At 30.8% G+C, this 23,632-nt stretch overlaps 1 protein-coding gene across 2 annotated transcripts in view; it reads left to right on the top strand.

Moving 5' to 3' along the window:
• LOC143240746 (dual specificity mitogen-activated protein kinase kinase 6-like) overlaps positions 1-23,632 on the top strand; it is a 34,930-nt gene that overhangs the window by 1,149 nt on the left and 10,149 nt on the right. For both annotated transcript variants that reach the window (XM_076483706.1, XM_076483707.1), the window contains exons 2-7: positions 4,047-4,163; positions 8,533-8,590; positions 12,300-12,465; positions 15,596-15,715; positions 20,157-20,273; positions 23,007-23,186. In XM_076483706.1, the coding sequence (XP_076339821.1) occupies positions 4,157-4,163; positions 8,533-8,590; positions 12,300-12,465; positions 15,596-15,715; positions 20,157-20,273; positions 23,007-23,186 (648 nt within the window). In that variant the 5' untranslated portion in view covers positions 4,047-4,156. The remainder of the gene's footprint in view (positions 1-4,046; positions 4,164-8,532; positions 8,591-12,299; positions 12,466-15,595; positions 15,716-20,156; positions 20,274-23,006; positions 23,187-23,632) is intronic.

Here is a 23,632-nt window from a genome sequence, read left to right as displayed (position 1 = left end):
AAACATTTTATATGTAGTGGTTTGTTTTCTACTCTGAATTTTTCTGTAATCAAGTTATTTCAAAGTTTCTGGGCCTTAATTGAATGTTTTATGCTGCTTGATTGATATGAATTATTTTGATTGGTTGGATTTCTGGAAATGTGTTTATTGTAATTGTTAAGATTACTTAGGGACAATGCTGCTACTGGTTAACTTTCTTAGAATGGAAATTGTGTTCAGTATTTGTTTACATTAAACATTACCTATTAACCACCTGTTAGAGTTTTGACAAAAACAGTATACTTTCTGTTCACCATTATGGCTTAATGAAAAGTGATAAAATTAATATAGTGAGAATTGAACATTTGTGAATTGGTTTCACATGTTATACAGCTTTATTTTAAATTTCTCAATATAGCCACAGGTTGTATATATATTGTACAGTTCTGTCAATCATATCATCATTTGCTATATTTAGGTTGTACCATTATTTCAGTAAGTGTACATTTATATAACATTTGTTATTAAACTTTTATTAGTAATTTAATTTTAAATGAAAATAAGTCAGTTAAGTATGTAGTTCATTTCTTTGTTGAAATATCATTGATTGATGTTAATTAATTGAAGAACATAACTACACTGTATTGGTAAGATAGTTCCAGAATTGGAACTTGTTCATATGGTATACTAGTTTTAGTTATTGTAGTTAATAATTTAGTTATTGTCAGTTTTCATTCAGTAGCCAATATGGCTACTGGTCTTCAAGAGTCAAACCTTTTGTCTGATGCATTGTATTATCCTACTGAAAGAAGTATTTGATTGAAAATGAAATTAAAAAGTGAAGTAAGTTTTAATAACAATGAATATTCTGTATCAGTTTTTTTTTTTGCTGTGAAGTGATAACTTTTAGTAACAATGAATATCCTGAATCATTGGTTTTAGCAGTAAAGTGGCAACTTTTGTGCTGAATTTGGTTAAGAATCTAAAAATAATAACCATATCAAATTTCCCCTCAACATCTACCTTCCTTTTATGGACTTGTAATCCCTACAAATTAAAAAAAACAAATCTCTTCTCTAATTAAAACCTTCTACTCTTAAATTCAGCTAAGAATAATATACAGACGTAGTCTCCATGTTAATCATGTATTTCAGTACAAAGATCTAGTACCTAAACTTCTACATTCATGGCTCGTGTATAAACATACGTGTAGTAACTGTAAGGTAATTTACATTGGTAAAATGAAACACCAATTAAAAACTAGTTTGTGAACATTTAGGAGTATCTAACAGAACTGTCCAGTACTTAAACCCAGGTACTCATCTGTTTGTACACATTCTGAAACTACAGTTCACAATATTTCATTTAATGATTTCTTTATTATTACCAAAGCATCTTGAGACCTTGAACTTTATGTAAAGAAAGTCTACTGACTGCCCAACCATTAATGATCCAAAAGTTCTTTGGATCTTTCTAATAAGATTTTCAGATTTTGCTGTAAATGGAATAAGTTATCCCAGAACACTTGAACCTAATGTAAAGAAAATTATTTACACAATTATTAGACCTCAGTTTCCCCATCATGAATTCAACATTATTCAATTTATGGATATTGTGTTACTTGACAAGAGGAAAAGTGAAAAACTTGTTTTCTTTTTCTTTATGGAAGCAGTTATTTTTGATGTTGTTCAAAATCCTTGTCTTTAGAATTTCTTTCACAAGTTTCATTCCATTTACAAACTTCTCAACCACAAGAAATTAATGTCAAACATATGAGATGACAAATGATCAGTGTCTTAAAGAAGATTCCAAGTTTCTGATGTAGGTGATGATTGAAGTAGTAATCATAATTAAGAATAAATAATGTTTATGGTCATCAATTCATAGTTATTACTTCATTCACAGACACATAGTTTATTGAGTATAATATGAAAACATTGTTATTAAGTTGGGATCTTGAAAGATGCCATCTGCTTTAGCAAAGTATTCAATTAATACCCTCAACATCAGTGTGATTGTGCAGTTTAATTATTCATACGTGAGAACCTGAAAACATTTGTAGCACATCTTTACAAGGGAAAATAAATCATTTTAAAACAAATGAGTGAAAGTAGCTATTTCAAAAATGAATCAGCATTACTTTCCAGATGTTACAGCAGAACTAGTTTTCATTTTCAGTACTTGTGTGTGTGTGTACTGCACATTTAATTGAATGTGTGTGTGTGTGTATATATAGGGTTCTTTGCAAAAGTATTCACCTTTTATCAGTAATATCACATTTTGATGAAATACAATGTAAACACTTTTTCTAATTAACTTGTTTTTATTCATAACTCTAATTGTCAAACTTAACACTGTCATGTGTGAAGAGGGTTGAATGTCATCAAAACCAGCAAAAAAAAAATTAAAAAAATACAAATTGAAATTTGTTGGTTGAATAAGTAGTTAGCCCCCTTAAGTCAGTACTTGGTGGAAGGACCTTTGGCAGTAATGTATATATATATTTGGATATATCTCTTCCAGCTTTTCACAATGGAAAAGTGTAATACCAGGCTAAATTGCTGCAATTTGGACAAGTTCATTGGGGATCATTGATGGAATGTAATCTTCAAGTCAATCCAAAGATTTTTCATTGGATTCAAGCTAGGATTTGACTGGGCAATTCCAGGACATTCTCTTTCTTCTTTTAAAACCACTCCAATGTGGCTTTGGCTTTGTGATTCAGGTCATTGTCCTGTTGAAATGTTACTGTGAGGCTCATGCAGGTTTTCCTTTGGGATTCACCTGTACTTTGTACCATCCATCTTCTCCTCAGTCCTGACAAGCTTTCCATTCTCTGATGATGAGAAACATCCACATAACATTGTGCTGTAGGATGGTATTGAATGGGTGATGTGTTGTGATGCTTTGGATTTGTACCAAAAACCTCAATTTTTGTTTCATCTGACCACAAAGCCTTCTGTCACATGTCTGCAATATCATTTACATTCTTCATCACAAACCTTTTTTGTTGTGTCTCAGAATTTGTAATACATACTAGATGGATATATACAGCTTGATAAAAGTTAAAAAAACAGTAATCTCTACACTTCACATAAATATAGAAGAATATATTTTTATTTAAACTGTTTTGTTTTTGCAGTTTCTTGAGGGTTAATATATATATATAACTGAAGAAGCCACTGAAGTGAAACATTGGTTTAAATAAAAATATATTATTTTTATGGTTATCTGGAGTATATGTAAAGGACATATTTTCTTAACTTTTGTCACTAACTCTTTATGAGATTTAAGATGATTCTCTTTCAGTAATGGGTTCTTTTATGCAACTTACCCCTACAGGCCAGCTTTGTGTAGGGACCTGAATATTGTTGATATATAAACACTGACTCCCATTTTTGACATAGAATTTTGCACACCTTTCAAATTCACTGTTGGCTTCACAGTGACATCCCTAACCACTTTCCTTATTGTCTGGCTGTTCTGTTTTGAAGAGTGGTCTGAGCTGGGTTGTGACTTGGTGGTATGAAGCACTTTCCACATTTTAATGATAGACATCACCATAATGAAAGGGATAATCAATGACTTATCTTGTAACCATATCCTGATCTATATTCTCTACCTCTTTATCCCTGAATTGTGTGGAAAGCTCTTTTGTCTTCATGGTTTGGTTTGTTGTATCACTATGTAAGTTGTGGCTTGAACATATGAATTTACTCTGAAATCAAGTTAATTCACTTTAATTACACACAGACAGGGATCATTACACTCTTTTTTGATATCTTTCAAACTAATCTTTTGCACCTTACTGATTTAGGGTTGCAATAGCTAAGGTGTTGAATATTTATGCAATTGAGAATGTTCAAATTTTCTTTGAAAATCTAACTTACTTAATAACATTCTTTTACCTTTCTCAGTTTGGATTAGATTGTATAGATTCTAAATTGAAAGTTTCAGGATTGCAAGATAGTACAGCAACGAAGTGTGTAAACCATGCAGGGGGGGATGAGTACTGTATATTTATGTATGCATCCAAACTATTTTGTCAAAAATGTTTTACCTTTCAGATTTGCCTAACAAGGTGCCTTAGGTCAGCTGAACCCGTGGGGTCTGGTGCTTTTTCATACCATAGGTTATTTAACCAATTGTTTGGGAGAATTTCATCAACATTGTTCAAATGGAAGGTATGTATTTAATGTTTTACTAGTAACAAGCAAATGTACCCATCCCAAGGAATGGGAAACATTTAAAGTAATATGTCAATTTAAATTATTTCATGGACTTTAAAAAGGTTGATTGTGTAGCATTCTTGGTTTCACTCAGAATCAAAGCTGTGAACTTCTTGTACTGTCCACCACGAAAAGTAATTATTGAACATTTCAGTCATGCTAACAGTCACTCAACAATAACATACAGTAAATCTACAGTTTTATTTAAGTTATGTCACATTATAAAATGTGAATGATAGTGTAATTAATTCCTAACAATTTAGTGTATAATATCCTGCTTGCAAAATATAACTGTCCTCCTATCATTTCAAATGTCAATGTGACAGACACCATGGTTCCAGTATATGTAAGATTAAGTTGTTGATAGTAACACATGCTTTGTTAACAGCAGGTGGTTCACATTGTTCCTAAACTCTTGATATTGAGATCAATTTTATTACCAGTTATATTTCTTATCTTGCAGTGAAACTTTATAATGTGATGAATTTGTTCATGATTCGTTGATATTAACCCTTGAGAAGATGCAAAGGTGAAACGTTGGTTTAAATAACAATATATTCTTTCATAGTTATCTGGAGCTTAAAGGTTGTCTTTTAACTTGTTAAAATGAAGCTCATAATCCTGAGAAGTTTTATAAAACAACTATTGTAACGAGGATTGTAATTAGAGGTACACTGATTAAGGTTTCCTTAGTTGATACTGATAGTAGGTAATTACTGAACTGCATCTGCAAGTAATGATATGTAATATTAATGTAAGTACAAACTACTAAAAGTTTAAATGTGATTTTTTATTATGTTTATCACAAAATTTCACAAATAATACTTAATTAGTGCATTTAGTTCAGAAAATGAATAAAAAAATTATAGTAACAAGTTTTAAAAAAATATTTTGCATTTGTGTTCACAGAAATGCTTGGCAATGTATAAACATATGTATTAACTGGTTCTGACTTCACTAAACAGTATTTCTATTAAAGAAACTAGTTTTGACTCCACTGAACAGTGTTTCTGTTAAAATAACTGGTTCTGACTTCACTGAACAGTGTTTCTATTAAAGTCACTGGTTCTGACTCAACTTCTCTGAACAGTGTTTCTGCAAAAGCAACTTTTACAATTTAAATTTCGTGGTTTGACTCTATAATCCTCCTCAAAGGTTTTAAGCCAATATGGATAGGATGATATCGAAAAACAGAGGTCAGGGAGACACTTACCTCAGAGTTTAGTTTTTTAGAAATTGCTAGAACTATTACTACTATATTAATCAACCCCTATTGATGCACAGTGAAGTTACAGTGGTTTTATAATCAGTTGTATATGCTCTAAGAGCAGTCCTAACCTCCAAAAATTAATAAGTATTCTTCTATCTTGTATGTATCAGGACATCCCATAAGTAATGCCCAAAAATTTAATACAGAAAGTGTGCCATCATTTCTGTATTTGTAGAAGGCTTTAATGACTGAAATATATAGTAGGATGTGTATAAATATGTTCAGACAAATAAAAGAAACTAAACCAACTCCACTTTTTTAGATCATTGATCAAATAAACCCTTATGAAGATTGATGTGTCTAAGGAGCACTTTAGGCATGTAATGCTTTATGAGTTTAAAAAAGGTAATAGTGCAGCAGAAACTACATGAAATATTCAAGGTGTTTATGGTGCAGAGTTTCTCAATGAAAGAAAATGTTGAAGGTGGTATCAGAAGTTCAGATCAGGTGACTACAGCTTAAGTGATGTGCCACGATCTGGTCGTCCTGTTGCATTTAATGATGACTTGTTGCTGGCTGCACTTGATAAAGATTGTGCTGTAACAGTTGAAGAACTAGCACAGAAGCTTAATTCAACTCATTCAACAGTTCACCATCATTTGTAACAGCTTGGAAAGGTGTCAAAACTTGGAAAATGGATCCTCCATAATTTGACAGAAGCCAACCTTAGAGCAGGAGTGGACATTTGCACTTCTCTACACTCTCGTGAACATAACTCACTTTTCATGGACAAATTAGTGACTAGAGATGAATAATGATTATATTATAAAAATGTTAAGCACTACAGGCAATGGCTTGGTGCAGGTAAACTGGCTAAAACATAGCCCAAAATGGACTTCCACCCTAGGAAAGTCTTGTTCAGCATTTGGTGGGTTATTGTTGGTGTGACCCACTTTAAGTTGTTACCACTCAATGTAATGATTACATCAGACTTCTGTTGTCAACAGTTAGAGTGCTTGAATGTTGCACTGAAAGAAGAGAGGCATGCTTTCAGCAATTTGTAAAGTTCTTGTGTTACATCAGGATAATGCATGGCCCTATACAACAAGGATCACATCTGCAAAGATTGAAGAGCTAAACTGGGAAAAACTTCCATATCCTCCTTATTCTCCAGACCTTGTACCATCTGATTATCATCTGTTCTGAAGTTTGCAGAACTATCTTGATGGAAAAGAGCTTGGAACACATGAAGATGTCAAAACTACCCTCTCTTCATTCTTTTCCTCCAAACCTCAAGAATTTAATAGAAGTGACATTCAGAAGCTTATGAATCATTGGGAGGACGTAATTAATAGTAATGGAACATACATTAACGATTAAATAAGATTAAAAGCCTTTGAAATCCTTTTTCTTTTTCTGAACCTAAAATTGGACATTACTTAAGGGATGACCTGATACATCCTGTTAGATATCATTCGAAGTGTTTAAAGTGCCAAACAATTTTTTTTTTCACAGTCAAGTATATTGATAACACCATACCTTCAATCACAATGAGTTGGAGTGTAGTTTGTATACAAGGCATTTCTGGTAAATTAAAGATGAGTTGGGGTGTATGAGGTAGAATCTAGTATCTTCTGTGAAACGACTGGTTCTAGGGTTACAAGTTCTGTTAAACTGGTAGTTGGTATCTTTTATTAAACAACAGGTTCTAGGGTTACAAGTTCTGTTAAACTTTTAGTATCATCTATGTAACAAATGGTTTTTGGGCTATATGTTCTGTTAAACTGTTTAGTAATGCCTTTTGTTTGTGGATCGTCATGATCTAATTTTTTTTTAATGTTTTAGTGCTTGAAGACGTGATAGATGTTTTTATGTGGTTTCTCTCTCTTCTGGTTCTGCATATATCCTTAGTCATCTTTAGAAAATGTGGTATTCAGTGGTGTGTTGAGGTTGTGTATTAAATTTGTAGTTTAGAAGTATTTGCCTCCAAGTTAAACTTTTTGTAGCACATAGACTAAAGATCTAAGAATCTGATACTAAAAAAGGTTAATTCAGGGTATTATTTACCTTTTACACATTTTAAGTTGATATTGCAGCTTGAAATAAGAGGCAGTTTATGTTATATTTGTCTCTTCATTCTACAGTTTTATACCTATTGATTTTTCACTTTCTCCAGTGTTTGACAGTGAAACTAACTGTACTGTAGTATAATATTTCACAAGATTCATACAATTTACAAGGCAGGTGTTAGTTATAAGTCCAGATATCATGCCAAAGATGCAAAATAATCTTTGTGTTAAAAGTATGTGAAAATTAATAAAAGATTTATGTATTTTTATCAACACTGTTCATGTAAGCAATACATAATAAAGAAGACAAGTTTATCACATTCAATAGACTGTACAATAAATAACCTTAGTAATAGTAAAGTTCACCAAAGTTAATAAAGATAAATGTCAATCATCACTACCAATTGAAGCAGATGATGTACAAGCATAGCTGCAAAGTTCTCTTGGATAAACTTGTTTTAGTGGATCACCATAAATATTGATTATTGGTAATTGGAAAGTATTGTCCTAAACAATAGTGTTTTGAATATGTTGCCAAAAATAGTGATTATGGATAAATTACTACTACATGATTTATATTTTATTATGATAACTATTTAAATGTATCTTAAAAATGACACTGATATTATTGTGTATTAACTGTAATGAAACATAATTTCATGTAGGAAAATTGTTGGTTTAACAAAGTTGCTTTAAAAAATTAAAGTTTAAAATGAAATTGGGGGAGGAGGCAAGGATTGTTATTGTTACTTCTTATCTGATCAGTGGTTTATCATTAATTAATGTAATTGTATGAAGATGGTTCACCATTTCATTGTTATTAGATGAAGGTGGTTTATCATTCATTATTTTTATTATATGAAAGTCTCACAGAACAGCAGAGAATGTAGGCAAAGCATTTACTTGTATAGAAATGATTATCTTTGAGTTGTATTTCCTTTTGGTTTAATAATGTAATGCTTTTGAGTTATATAACCTTTAACCTTCAAATGTAGAAAAATAAAATATGTGATATTCATTAATTAACAAGTTGTTTGTTTGACAGTAAGGAAGAAACTTTCCAAATTAGTGATAAACAGAGAAGAAGGAAATGCCCCTTGTGTGTAAGTTCCTACTACATCATTATTGTTGTAGTGTTTCTAAGTATGTTTTGTGAAACTTTGAAAAATACAACTAGAGGTGTGTAGTGCATGGATTATTACTGTTATACAAATTACCATTCTTATTTTTGTAACTTAATTTTATGGAACACAAAATGGAAGAAGATGCACATTTTCCCATTCACATGAGATATTTGAGGCTTAAAATGCAGTGATTGATCATTTTTAAAGGAGAACTGACAAGTTCAGTGGTCAGAGTTGGTACTGTAGTAGTACGTCACTGGTGTTAGCAGAAAAAAAGATTTTTGCATTTGCAGATAAGATGATTATAAACAAGTCATGTTAGGACATTTTACAACTGAAATATCCTCACAAGAAATGAATGAAATTCATCTTGTAGATTACATAACATGTAACAAGAACAAAAATAAAGATAGTAAACTTATTATGTACTCTAAATACACCTCTTATGTTTTCACATAGTTTTTTGACCTTTGACTCCTGTATATTTCATCTCCCTCGGCTTGTATTTTGTAGCTATTTTGATATGTCATGAAGTACTGTATAGATTTTTTTTTATTCTAGAAACTAGTTCTGATCTTCAAAATTATGAATTTGTTATCTAGAAACCAAAAAATCTTTTACTTTTTTTTTTATTAGTGATTCTTTCTCTTCTGAAATAATATTGTAAAACATTGAAGTATTAAAATGGAATACTTGAAGTTCTTTTACAGTTAGAGGATCAAATAATATAATAATATTTATATGGAAAAAGTTTTATAACACAACAACTACCCCTTTCTTGACAAATATAAACATTCACCATTTTGTTTGTATTGAATTCATTGTTTAGATAATGTTGTCAGATAATTATATTTTTTTTCTAAGTATCTTTTTTATCTAAAGTTCTTGTGTTCTTATATGTGAAGGTAAGCCTTTCCTTGTTTAATAATTATCACCTTTGTTTGACAAAAAATGCTTACAAGCTATTTATGAATGTTATCTAATAGCAGAAGGGAAAACATTAACTCCAGTGTTTGTCTGCTTGCACTTGACACTACAGTTATTTCAGTTTATATTTATTCACGTACCTTTAAATATAAACTGAAATAACTGTAAAGTGTTGTAGTTTGTTTCTTCTCTAAAGATCCTGGTGTGAACAAGATAATGTTAGTTAAGTATGGGAATGACATTTAAAACATTAATCCCGTGTGTGGGGCACAGGGTTAAAAATATGTTTCTTAAAACATTAATCTTGTGTGTGGGGAGCACAGGGTTAAAAATATGTTTCTTGACCATTTTACATTTAAATTTTAATTAAGTAACTTATATTAATGAAACAGTAATTTGGGCATTAAAATAGTTTATATTTCAGAGTTTTGTTATTAAAGTTTTAATTTCATAATTTTAAAATTTCTTAGTCTGTACTATGGTTTATCATTTATAGATTTGTCTTCTCTGTTGCTAGGGTTTCAGGTTGTTTAACCAAAGACAAATGTGTGTTATAATATTGACTAGTCAACCTTTTAAATTATTTGATATCAGTATCTTTGTTGAACCCACATTGAAATACTCCTTATATATCCTCTCATTCAAGAAATGTTTATCATTCTCTGTGACGTTACTATTGGACATTTCTATAACCAGTAGAAAGAGCTATTTATATATTAAGTCATATGATTGTGTGTTTTGGAAAATCTGACAATATTTTTTCAGAACTTCATTGGTTTATGCAGAAGAAATTCTTCTGAGAAGCAGTAAAATGTTTTTAACCTATTTTTATGAAATGTAGAATTCCAGGTAAACTCTAGTAGTTTGTGGGCATTCTGAAAGTGTTTAATGTATTTGTTGTATTATGAAGTGGATATTTGAAAGTTACATGAATTTTAGTAAAGTATGTTTCTGAGTACAAACAGGTTTATAATACAGTGTCAGATGGTAAATTCTTTGTTTTATTTATTGTTATATATTTCTTAATAATTTAAAATTAGTCTTTTGAGGTGATACAGATAATTCACCTGGAGCAATACATGATATAATATCAGCAGGTGATTGATGGCTTTGTTTTGAGAGTTAATATAGTTCAGAGAGTAATGGACCCCCCTGCTAGTACAGAGGTAGGTCTAGGGATTTACAATGCTAAAATCAGGGGTTTGATTCCCCTCGGTGGGATCAGCAGATAGCCTGATGTGGCTTTGTTGTATGAAAACAGAGTAATGAAATAAATGTGAACTGTTGTGACCATTAAATTGTTCATGGTAAATAACTAATTGTTTGTTACAATTTGCAGTTGTTCTAGAGAAAGAAATGTATTTTAAATTTTATTATATATTTTTACATTTTTTTTGTAAAACTTCTTATGTTATCTTTTTACCCAGCACTAACTGTTGCAAAATAAATCATAAACCCAATATTAATAAAAAGTATTTTTATTCTTTACATAAAAAAATAATTTTGCACTGAAATTAGTCAGAATTAGAATGACTTGGTAAGCTCACAGACAAATTAGTTTAAATGCTTCATATAAATTCTGAATTTTTCTGTGTACAATGTACTTCTAATGTTTATTAAACCTGTTGAGATAATTAATAAGGAATTGCAGTAAATGTAGCTATGTATAGTTGATGAATACAACAATAAAAAATCACTCGGTTATCAGTATTATAAAGTAATCATTAAATTTGTTTAAATCTAAGGAAATGTTTCTAGTCTGAATGTTGTACACAATTATGTAAAGTGAATTACTATAAGACAGTGTTTGTTGTTATTAGAATGCATAACTTTGGTTCTACATAAATTTTGGCTTGCAGTAGATGACTGTATGATATCAATCAATGCTACATCTAAAATTACAGATTCATTAAAGAACTTTTACCCTTTCACATCTCTCAGCAGACAGGAGTGTAATAATAAATGATTGACTTTGGTCTTTAAAGGTTTGAGCCTTCAATAATATTAATTTGTATAATTTACTGGTGTTATTAACATACCTACTAGTTTATGTTTGATTGAAATTCTTTTATTTTACACAAAATCCTTGTAAATGAAGGTAACTATTAACAATTAATGTGTAATCCAGCTCATGTATGTGCAACTGATATGTGCAGTATTGATAAAGTTTATGCAGTATATTTGCACTTCAAGGGCACCCTGTTACAGTATTGATAAAGTTCATAGAGATAGTTCTAGTTTCATTAACACTATTTGTTAGAGTATTTATGATGTGAAGTTTTACTGTTATATTTTATTATAGAGATAGTTCTTATTGTATATGGGTGTAGGACTAACCTAAATTTACAAACTTGGCAGGACCTCATGAAATAGTACTGGGCTTGTGGCTGAAAATACCAATTAGAAAAGGGTATCCAAGTGATGAAATGGTGCATTCTGATCTATAAAATTAATAAAAGTATATTTAATTAGATACAGTCTCTACCAAGTTTATTTTTAGCTTTACTTTAGTAGCTAATACTACAGTATGTAATCACACAACTTCAGCTCAGAAAAGTGGGTGTGCCCATGTACTTTCTTTATGTATGATTCTTATGTGAACTATATGCTACTTGTTTTGCAGTAGACATTTGTGGTATATGTTACACAGTGACACTTTTATAATGCTGTCTTCTCTTCCTGATATTTACCAGTTATACATATAAAGTATTTTATGATAATGAAAGTTTTTAACATATATACCAAATTCTATTTAATGAAGCACCCCTCCAAGGAATCTGGATAAAAGAACAACAATTACACTTAATGATCAAGTAGTTGAAGTGGAAGCAGATGACTTGGAAACCTTGTGTACCTTGGGTAGAGGTGCGTACGGTGTTGTAGAGAAGATGTTACACAGGCCAAGTGGAACAGTAATGGCAGTAAAGGTTTGTGTGTGCTGTTCTTTACCTCGTGTTTTATTGTGTGGAACAGTGGGGCAGTAAAGGTTTGTGTGTGCTGTTCTTTACCTCGTGTTTTATTGTGTGGAGCAGTAATGGCAGTAGAGGTTTGTTTGTGCTGTTCTCTAGCTTGTGTTGTATTGTGTGGGTACTGACTCACCTGTGTGAAGTACCACGTAAGACAATTCTTTGTTTTGTTGTAAAACTTCAGAGGAACAACAATTGTTTATATAAATAAAATTTAAAATACTATGGAATATCTTTAATTCTGTGTGAGACACAATGAAACTGTGTACTTAAATAGAAATAGTGTCAAATTCCATAGTGAATGCAACAAAAACTAATTTATTATTATTTATTGTGTTTATCAAGGCTAAATTGTTGTTGTTTTCTCCAAAGATTAGCCATCTATAAATACACACATTGGAAATAATATTTGAAATGATGAGTATAAAATGAACAACTCCAGAATAAAGTTGCATGCTGATGGTTTGAAATGATGAGTATAAAATGAACAACTCCAGAATAAAGTTGCATGCTGATGGTTTGAAATGATGAGTATAAAATGAACATCCAGAATAAAGTTGCAAGTATAAAATGAACAACTCCAGAATAAAGTTGCATGCTGATGGTTTGAAATGATGAGTATAAAATGAACAACTTCAGAATAAAGTTGCATGCTGATGGTTTGAAATGATGAGTATAAAATGAACAACTCCAGAATAAAGTTGCATGCTGATGGATGACTCTGTGATTGGTTGTCATCCAAGCAATTATAAAAGTGCCACATGAGTGTAAATCCTATGAAAGTACAAGCAGTATCACATCTAGTAATATTATTGAGTGATTAACTTGTTTACATTAGTTAGCATCACATAAAATAATTGGTTAATCAAAATTACAACTACATCTTTGAATGTTGAAAAAATGATTAATTAGAAAATAGTGTTTTTTGATATTGCTGTTTTCTCTTATTCCAACTATCCAATAAATCAAGCTAAGTTTGCATCTGCCTGTTTGCACATTTTAGCAATCTGTTCTTTATATGTTTCCATATTTCTTAATCAGCACTCTACTTAATACAGTGATACAGGATGACATGAAGAAGGTTGTTGGAGAGGGGTTGGATACCTATTTAGTTTCATATTGATAGAATTTGTGAAAAGTATATGACTTTCTTTTGAGTATTGATGCCTTTATGTATTTTTATTAAACCTTCCTGCCCTTTGAAATAAAGAAGTTTTCATTTCATCCGTCCAATGAACAGGTACTTCGGCTGGTACCAAATATTTCTATTTTGATTATTTTTCTTTGATTAAACACTGTTAGGCTTAATAAATTAGTTGAATGTAATCAATTAATTAGCCCAATAATCAATCAGTTATCAACTTCTAATACTCATTCAGCTCTACTTAGTAGTAGTGTGATTCAGTCTTGGCTCCTTGAGCTGAGATAATGCCTGATAAACCTTTAGAAATCATACTTTTACTGCTCAGAGATACTTCAGATTAAATATTGTGGCATGACTTCGTGCTTCAGTATAAACATGTATGAGTGCTCTCCAAACCTGATGTTAAACTAGCAGTGTTAATAACAGAGTGGTTGAGGTAGAGAACTGTTCAGTATTTTATAGTATACTCTCAGAGATAACTACCTTTTGGTATACTTTCTGTAAATAATGTTATTTCAAGAACAGTAACTACATATCAGCATTTAGTTCTTGGTGGATGTGTAGCTACTAGAAACTTACAACTGAGAACCTATAACTAAATTTAAAGATTTAAATGGTTATTAAACCACAAAAAGTGGAATGAGCAAGGATGAATATCTACTTTACAGATGAATCTAAGTAGTTTTCTGTTTACTAAGTGTTCATCACAGTTACAGCTTACGAGGTTTATAATATGCCAACTGCAACAAACGAACAATATGTATATTGTCTCTTTCTGTGTTGTGATGACTACCTTTTTATAATCATTAAGTGAGGTTCTTGAAACTACAGTTGGAAACAGTACAGACAGCCATTAGTATTTACATAAACATATTGTACATTGTTGGTTGTTACACTTGATAATCTTCTGTAACTTTAGTGAATAGACAGGAATTTTGTAGTACACATTTAGCAGTACAAGTCTCATGAATTTCTAAATATATATTTAACTGAAACAAATATCAAAATAAGTATACAACAGTAAATCTGTTACACTGTAAATGGCATAAAGTTAAAAATTGCCTCTCCACCAACCAAAACATCCAGTACAGCCTTCTAATTCATCTGGATGTATCGAACAAACATGTGAAATAATTTAAGTGTAGAGCAGAAAATTCTATAAATTATCATATTTCAAATTTTTGAACTTTTTATATTTATGCAGGCAGCTCTAGAGGTTATGCATATGAAAATTTTAAACTACCGTAATGGATATTTTTAACATGAAAACCACCTTTCATTTATATTAACTCACTGAAGGCCATGGAGATTCTATACAAGTCAGATTTTCTTTGTGTGCTATAGATTTGTAACGTTTTAATAAAAATTAATCAACTTTTGTGAAGACACTTGTAGCAAGTTCAGAAATGTAAGGATCATTATGAATTGTGTTACAGATGACACATGGTCAGTTTGACTGAACAGATCCTTGATATGTATATAAAGCTTGTATTTACCTTGCAGTTGTACAATTACAACTTTATACTCTTATGTATAACTTTAGGTTTGGGTGTTTTATTATTACTGTGTGTGACATCTTTTCTTCATATTCTTTCAAACATTTTTAAATTTGGGCCAAATAAATAATAATTTGTATTTCAAGTCAGATGGCAGTTCCTCAGGTATTTGATTGGCATTAAAAAAGAAAGAAAGAGAGAATTGATGAATAATTTTGCATTACTGTACAGAAATGATTTTCATTGTCAGAGTTAAGTTTTTTTATAAATTACTATCAACATTTGCATTATTCAGTGCATGTAATTGGACCCTAATCTTGTAAATCTAGCTACCTGGGAGTAGCATCTTTCATAGATAATAAGTGTACAACATTAAGAATGAACACAGAATATGATGTCACTGTCTCCAGATACTTGAATGATTTACAACTGTTTTCTTCATGTGCTACAGAGGATTACTGCTACGTTCAGCAGTTCAGAAGAGAAGCGACTTCTGAGGGAATTGGATATCTCTATGAGAAGTGGTGATTGTGAATTTACTGTACAGTTTTATGGAGCTCTTTTTAGAGAGGTAACAACTCTACTATAACTTTATGATGCTGTAATTATAAACTATTAGCTGGCAGTTTCTATGTGTCTATAAAGTATAGTTGTTTCTAGTTAAAATTAATCAACTGACAGGGTAATGCAAATAATAGTACAATAATATAAAGTACAGTTGTTTCTAGTTAACAAATAGCATACTTACAGGGTAATGTAAATAATGGTACAATAATATAAATTACAGTTGTTTCTAGTTAAAAATAATGTACTTGCATGTTAATGTAAATAATAGCACAGTAGTATAAAGTACAGTTGTTTCTAGTTAAAAATAATGTACTTGCATGTTAATGTAAATAATAGTACAGTAGTATAAAGTACAGTTGTTTCTAGTTAAAAATACTGTATTTACAGGGTAATGTAAATAATAGTACAATAGTTTATGAAAAATAAACTTATTCTTTTGTTTTGTGACACTCCTGGTTAGTTATATTAGTGACTGGATTAATGTTTAGTAATTTATTTTGTTGAGAAGTTAATTATAATTAGACTATTTTATTAAGTTATAAGTTTGTTAAATTAGCAAAGATAGCAAATCCTCATATGGAGCTAATTGAGGACACACGTTCAGGTTTCAAAATTGTAGTTTTCCAATCTTTTAACTATTTCTCTTCTGGTGTTTTTTACCACTCCTGGGAGAAAGTCTTAATGTCTTACATTAAAAATGTTATTAAACTACTAATTGTGATATACCAATTAGTATAGCATAAAATTGTAGCTAATATTCCATATTTTAATAGTATATGAGTTTTAAATTTCTAATTCTTCAAGGAAATATTTGTAAAAATCCTAAATTTCTCCTAGTGCGACACACGACACAATTTCGTAAAACATTTTGGCTTTATTTTTGCATTAATCTTGAAAGACTAAGAATTTAAGCGTAAGCTGTTCTCCATAGAGTTGTCACTTGTCAAACAAACCATAATAACTGTCACTGACAAGGAAGAAAGAAGAGTGGGAACTATATTTCTTGTTTTTCATATTTATTTGTTATTTATTATTATAAAAGCAACTAAAATATAAAGATTGATTTTGTTTGGATAGTTAGGATTAGGTTAGGTAAATTAAATTATAGTAATATATAAATGTTTCATGATGCACACACAGGAGTAACTTGTGGGTAGTGTAATTTAATAAACATAATACTAGCTGCATGCATCCTGAGAGATTTACAACTTATGATGGTGTGGTTAGTTTCAACTAGACTTCAAAAGAGCAATAAAACAATAAATTTTAATTATAAATAGACGTGTACCGTTACCAATTTAAAACTATTTCAGTTAAATGAAGTAGATTCTTAATACAATTTGAAGTCGTGATTTATGTTTTTTCTTTTTGGTGGTTACAAGGTTGGTCAAATTGACTGATCCCATTTTGAATTAGGGTAAGAAAATAACGCAGAATACAAAGTTTTGCTAAAAAACGTTTGAAATGTGTTTAGAAAGTTTTAGGAATGACAAATAAAATTTGAGAATTTTGAGATGAAGAAAAGTATTTTTAATCTTAATGTGAAAATTGCTCTGCATACAGATGATTCAAGACAAAAACTCAGTATATTCATGGAGAAATCTTTAGTTTATTACAAATACTTCAGTATAAAAATATGATTTTTTTGTATGTGGGAAAACTTGTAATGGTAACTGAAAGACTGCCAAATTTTGTTAATATATACACACTGTATTGAAAGTTAGAAGTATTAAATCCATAAAGACTTTAAATGCTTACAAAGAGGTCATGGTTGGTCAAACTGACCAAGCTCGTATTGAAAGAGTTAAAAGTTGTGTCAGATCAAAAAACAAATATAGAGATTCAAAATATCCCCTACTCTAAGCATTTTCAGAAGGTAAAATTCATTCTTTCATGGATGTTATTTTGATGGTTTTTGTAAGATTAGTTAACAAAACAGGAAGTGAAAACTGATAAAATATATAAAGGTTTTACAGTTGATAAGTGAGTTCTATACATGTGAATGTGGATGTTTATATACTACAGTACAAAATATGTAGTTTTTACAGTTGATAAGTGAGTTCTATAAGTGTGAATATGGATGTTTATATACTACAGTACTTAAATATGGATGTTTATATACTACAGTACTTAAATATGGACGTTTATATACTACAGTACCTAAGTAATGACGTTGATGTACTACAGGACCTAAGTATGGACATTTTAAAGAACTGATGAATGAAAGCAAAGGAAAATATATTACATAAAATCCAGCTATCAATGTGTGTGTGTAAAATCATTAATTGTGTGTTTGTTTGTATCCTAACTCTGATCATATTGGGGTAGTTTCAATGAAAAGTTGTATTTAAACAGTGAACTATGGGGAGAGTCCTATGGGAGTCATAATTGTACTTAACCTTGTTTCTGTTTTGTAAAGTCTGTTGGTTAATTTCATGCTATTGAGCCAATCTCAAACTATCTTGTCAGGATGATGCTTCAGAAAACATTGAATATTTAAACAGATTCAGGGTGAAAGTATGAAAAATCCTGGATTCTTTAACAGCAATCATATACTTCAAACTAATATTTTAAAGATAACTTTAAAAATTGTCAAACTGTAACAAAGCTTCTTCATAAACAATATTTACAGTTTGTTTTCCATATACAAATAAATACAGATTTTGAGGTGATCTCACCCTACATCTTACCAGTCATTGGAAGAGCATAGTTGTTTGATGGGGCCTTTAACACAGTACTGATTGGCTGGAATACAACAGATTTAGTAGTGGTTGTATTTTGTAGTTGATGTAGGACAAAAAAAAAAAAAAGGGAGAGAGAGAAACTGTTCTCTGTTGATGGAATGGTGGGAGATATTTATATCTCAAGACAGCTGGTATGGGTACTAACACTTCTACTAATGAAGCAGAAAACAGTGTTTTGACCTTCTTAGGTCATATTAAGATTTTTTTTTGTTAACCTGAAGATGACCTAAGAAGGTTGAAATGCTGTTCTCTGCTTTATTAGTAAAAGTATTAATAACCATACCAGCCATCTTGAGATACATTTTTACTTCAAATGGGTTGCTTATCACAAATGGGAGATATTGCCTGTTTACATATTTACATATTTCTGTTTTTCAAAATACAAGTAAAAATAATCTGTTTTGTGATTTGCTTGAACCTTTTCAAAATATCTTAATGAGTAAATGAGGAACTTGTCAGTTTTATGACATATATAGAGATTAAACTCTAGACTTGCAAGTGATTTAGTTGGTCACTTAAATGACCTCTTATTTTTTAAGCTGAAGGTTTTTTTTATTAATTTTTAGACTCAACACTTCCCCTTGTCCTTATAAGCAAGCCTCAGAATGACACCCCTACTGATGAACGTCTAAATAACAGATTATTGAGTTCAAGTAGTTAAAAACTGTAGTTGTATCAGAGCTTTATGTCTCACCTTTTAATTTTGGGTATTAACGATTCACTGAAACTAACAGGTGAATGATGCTATAGTATAATGTGTTGTAATATCCTTCATTTGTATACACTCGAGAGCTCCAGTGTTTTAAAATTTGAAATATAACTTCAAAATAAGGGAACTTTATTTTAAAAAAAGTTAATTGTTATAGGGACTGGTAAGGTTACTTATGATACACAATGACAGAATAGCAGTGTTGTGTGAAGCATGGCTTTATTGTTAGAAGCTAGAGCCGAGTCATAAATTGGTGCATTTTTAGGTAATTTTAATTTATTAAATACTATGTTTTTAAATTCTCACTTGTGCTGTAAAGGTTATTTTTTGTAATAATTGATTCTGTGACCATTAATTCTGTATTTAATATTTTTTTATCAGTAGGTAAATATTTTTAGTTTATTAGTAGGTAATTATTTATATATTGTTATAATTTTCCAAAATTTGTAATTGCACTGTTTTTTTCAAGAATAAACACTTCATATCTAAAATGTATTTAATATCAATTATAATTAATAATGTATTAGGTCTTATGATGAAAAAAAAAACACCTTGTGCAAAAACTGTCAGTCATATATGATGTATTTTTGCAATAGCTACTGCTACAGAAAACACTATTTATTACTTTATTGTAACACAAAATGCAAATCAGTATCTCATGGTTGTGACATGTCAATAAAATACAACAAAGGTTACTAAATTACGTACAGTTCAACATGTATAGCTAAGATAAAAAACAAACAATAGAGCGATGGTTTCATCTTTCCTGATGAGAGTTAATTGTCAAAAGGTCAAAACAGTTTTTGGTGTATGGACATTTTTTAGAGATTTTCTTTGGCACTTCTGTATAATATTTATAAGTCTAAATTTTGTAAATTATCAAACATGTGCCTTCTGTTACTCTATAAAATAAATACATGAAACTAATGATAGAGAGAGAGACGCATACAGACACACCCATGGAGTGAGTAGTGATTTCATTCTCATTTCAGGGCGACGTGTGGATTTGTATGGAAGTAATAGATACTTCTCTGGACAAATTTTCCCAGTTGGTGTACAAGGCTAATAGAACCATTCCTGAAAACATTCTTGGACAGATTGCATATGCTGTATGTTTGTATTTTTGTTTTGATTTCAACATGTGTTAAAATTTAAAATATTTAATTTCTATTTACAGTGATAGTTTTAAAGTGATGAAATATTTTGTTGGTGATTAAATTATTTTTAGTATTAAAATCTTGACAAATTTCTCGTACAATCATCTGAAGCTAGAGTTGTTAAAAATCTATAAAAAATTTCAGTTACTCTTTGCAGGAAAAACAAGTGGTTAAACTAACATCATTGGCTGTGATTCAGTTGTCTGTCTGAAGTAAAACCCATCATCCTTGTAATACAATGATTCATTTTGAAATTGATTTTATTTACATACCTTTTAAAGAAATCGAAGTGTATGTGCTACATGTGAATTGATTCTTTTATGACATAAAATCTGTTTTTTACTTTAGTCAGCTTGACAGCTAGGAATGGTATACTATGGACAGTGAATTGTTTGGTTGAAATTAGTGTGTGTAGACTTAATACTGTAGGCTACAGGACATATCTAGTACATTAACACTAGGCTATAAGACGTATGTTGTATGATAATATTGTAGGCTAGAAGATGTACGTAGCGCGATAACACTGTAGGCTAGAAGACGTACGTAGTGCAATAACACTGTAGGCTAGAAGACGTACGTAGTGCGATAACACTGTAGGCTAGAAGATGTACGTAGTGCAATAACACTGCAGACTAGAAGACGTATGTAGTGCATTAACACCGTAGACATATGTAGCACCTTAAATTATTGTCTACCAAAGGTTCTTACAAGAAGAGTTAGTTGTAGCACCTTAAACTGTCATCTACTGAAGGTTGTTCTTACATGAACAACTAGTTGTAGCACCTTAGACTGTCATCTACTGAAGGTTGTTCTTACATGAACAACTAGTTGTAGCACCTTAAACTGTCATCTACTGAAGGTTGTTCTTACATGAACAACTAGTTGTAGCACCTTAAACCCTCATATACTAAAGGTTGTTCTTACATAAACAACTAGTTGTAGAACATTAAACTGTCAGCTACTTAAAATTCTTATGTAATCAACTAATTGTATTAAGAAATGTTCAACAGCAAATGATAAAATGGTTGTAACTGAATTTCTTCATCATTGCTCAAGGTATTTTTATCAGTAATTCCCAACCTAATTTTGTTTAATGTGTTTACTTGTTGATGTAATTATATAAGCTATGAAATATTACACTAGTCTTCACAAGTATTGAACTGTAGTATTTTATAGCTCTCAGTATTTAGGTTCTTTTACTTTTCATCACATTTAATACACTCATTTACAGTGTATTATGCAGGAAATTTTTAAAAATCTTCATGAAACTACCAATTTTAAAGATTTTAAAAGACTTGTATGGACTGTAAACTACATTCTATGTACATATTGAGAACTACCTGTGTAGAATATGGGTTGAAAACTAATGAAGGGCTGTTTCCCAAAATGTTTTTCATGTTTATCGATAAAAGTGTTTTAATGTAGCAAGTGTGTCTTGACTACATATTCTCCATAGATGCACTTAAAACTTGTTCCTTCACTCTAAGTTGCCTGCTGAGACAGGGGTAAGTCTTTGGATTTACAATTCTAAAATCAGGGGTTCAATTTCCCTTGGTGGACACAGCAGAAAACTAGATTTGGTTTTGCTATAAGAAAACATACCTTTTACTCTGGGCCCAGCATGGCCAGGTGGGTTAAGGTGTTCAACTCGTAATCTGAGGGTTGCGGGTTCGAATCCCTGTCGAACCAAACATGCTTGCCCTTTCAGCCATGTGGTCGTTATAATGTGATGATCAATCCCCCTATTTGCTGGTAAAAGAGTAACCCAAGAGTTGGCAGTAGGTGGTGGTGACTAGCTGTCTTCCCTCTAGTCTTACACTGCTAAATTAGGGATGGCTAGCACAGATAGCCCTCATTTAGCTTTGCATAAAATTCCAAACCAAACAAATCAAACCTTAACTCTGAGTTATTTAATTTGAGGGAAATCAGAAAACCTTTAGTGAACATGTCTTTTAACATCTGTATAAGAAAATGTTACAAGCCTTCCATGAGTTTGTTTTATAATGTTGTAATAGCTAATCATGCTTGGTGAAGGGAAACATTGGAGTCCAAGCAAGTTGTTGGTATATTGTGATGACTGATTCAGAAGGAATAATGAGAGCTGAACTTACATGCAAGCAGATTTGAAACTGCATCATTATTTGGGAAGATTAGTCATAGTATAGTTTAACAACTATTGTACAAATTAACTTCTATTTTATATAAATTGTTTGCTTGGTACTAAACTGATCACAGTGGTCATTAGCTAAAGATAGATGTGGTTAAGACATTAGCTACAAGGATATGTATGTAGGACTCTAACATACAGTGGAATTTAATGTAAGTAATGATGCATCTTGATAGTGCAGCTTTTTTCACAGAAAATGAAACTTTTAAAATCTATAAGATTCTTAAAAATATGAAGAAATTTGAATAGGAAGTAAAACAAATGAAGTGGCTATAAAAATAAATAATTTTGTTTTTCTTATTGCTTCTTATATCTGCCTGCTAGTACAGCGGTATGTCTACGGATTTACAACACTAAAATCAGGGGTTCAATTCCCCTGTGTGGGCTCAGCAGATAGCCTGATGTGGCTTTGCTATAAGAAAAATACACACACACATACATACATCTTATACTGATTCAGTTCAAGGAGTCAATTAGTTATTATATATTACTTAACTTTAATATGTGTTTGTTAACAGGTTGTAAGTGCTCTGCGTTATCTGCATAAGAACTTGGGAGTCATGCATCGTGATGTAAAGCCTTCTAATATCTTGATCAGCAGAAAAGGAGAGGTCAAGATGTGTGACTTTGGGATCTCGGGACAGTTAGTGGACTCCTTGGCTAAGACCATAGAAGCTGGTTGTAAGCCTTACATGGCTGTAAGTAAGAAAGCTAAATCATGAAACTCAGAAAATTTCATGAAAGCAGGTATAAAAAAATAATGAAAAGCCATCTTTGAAATACTAAGTTGTGGACATTTAGAATTTTGGTAGTCATTACAGAAATGTTTATCAGTTAAGATCCTTAATAACTTGTGAAGAGAGATCAATGTAACAAATGTGGTGAAACAATTTTCTAATGTTCACGTATGTTTGTAATACAGGATGTGTCCAGGTTAATATTTTCTCATAGGACATAACTCTTCAAGTTTCTGTTATTTAATAATAGTTATTGTTGTCTGTGTGTGTGTGAAATATTAAAATGTCTTTGAAAGGAATTGAAGAATTTATTTAGAAACATGTAACTGAAAGAGTTAATGTCTTTACATTATTTATGAAGTTACCTTCATGCTCGATATGCTACTTTCCAGTATAATTAATTTTAA

Source organism: Tachypleus tridentatus, chromosome 13 (assembly GCF_004210375.1).
Source record: "Tachypleus tridentatus isolate NWPU-2018 chromosome 13, ASM421037v1, whole genome shotgun sequence".
Classification (NCBI taxonomy): domain Eukaryota; kingdom Metazoa; phylum Arthropoda; class Merostomata; order Xiphosura; family Limulidae; genus Tachypleus; species Tachypleus tridentatus.
The sequence above is the reverse complement of the archived record's forward strand: the minus strand, read 5'-3'. Positions and strand labels throughout refer to the sequence as shown.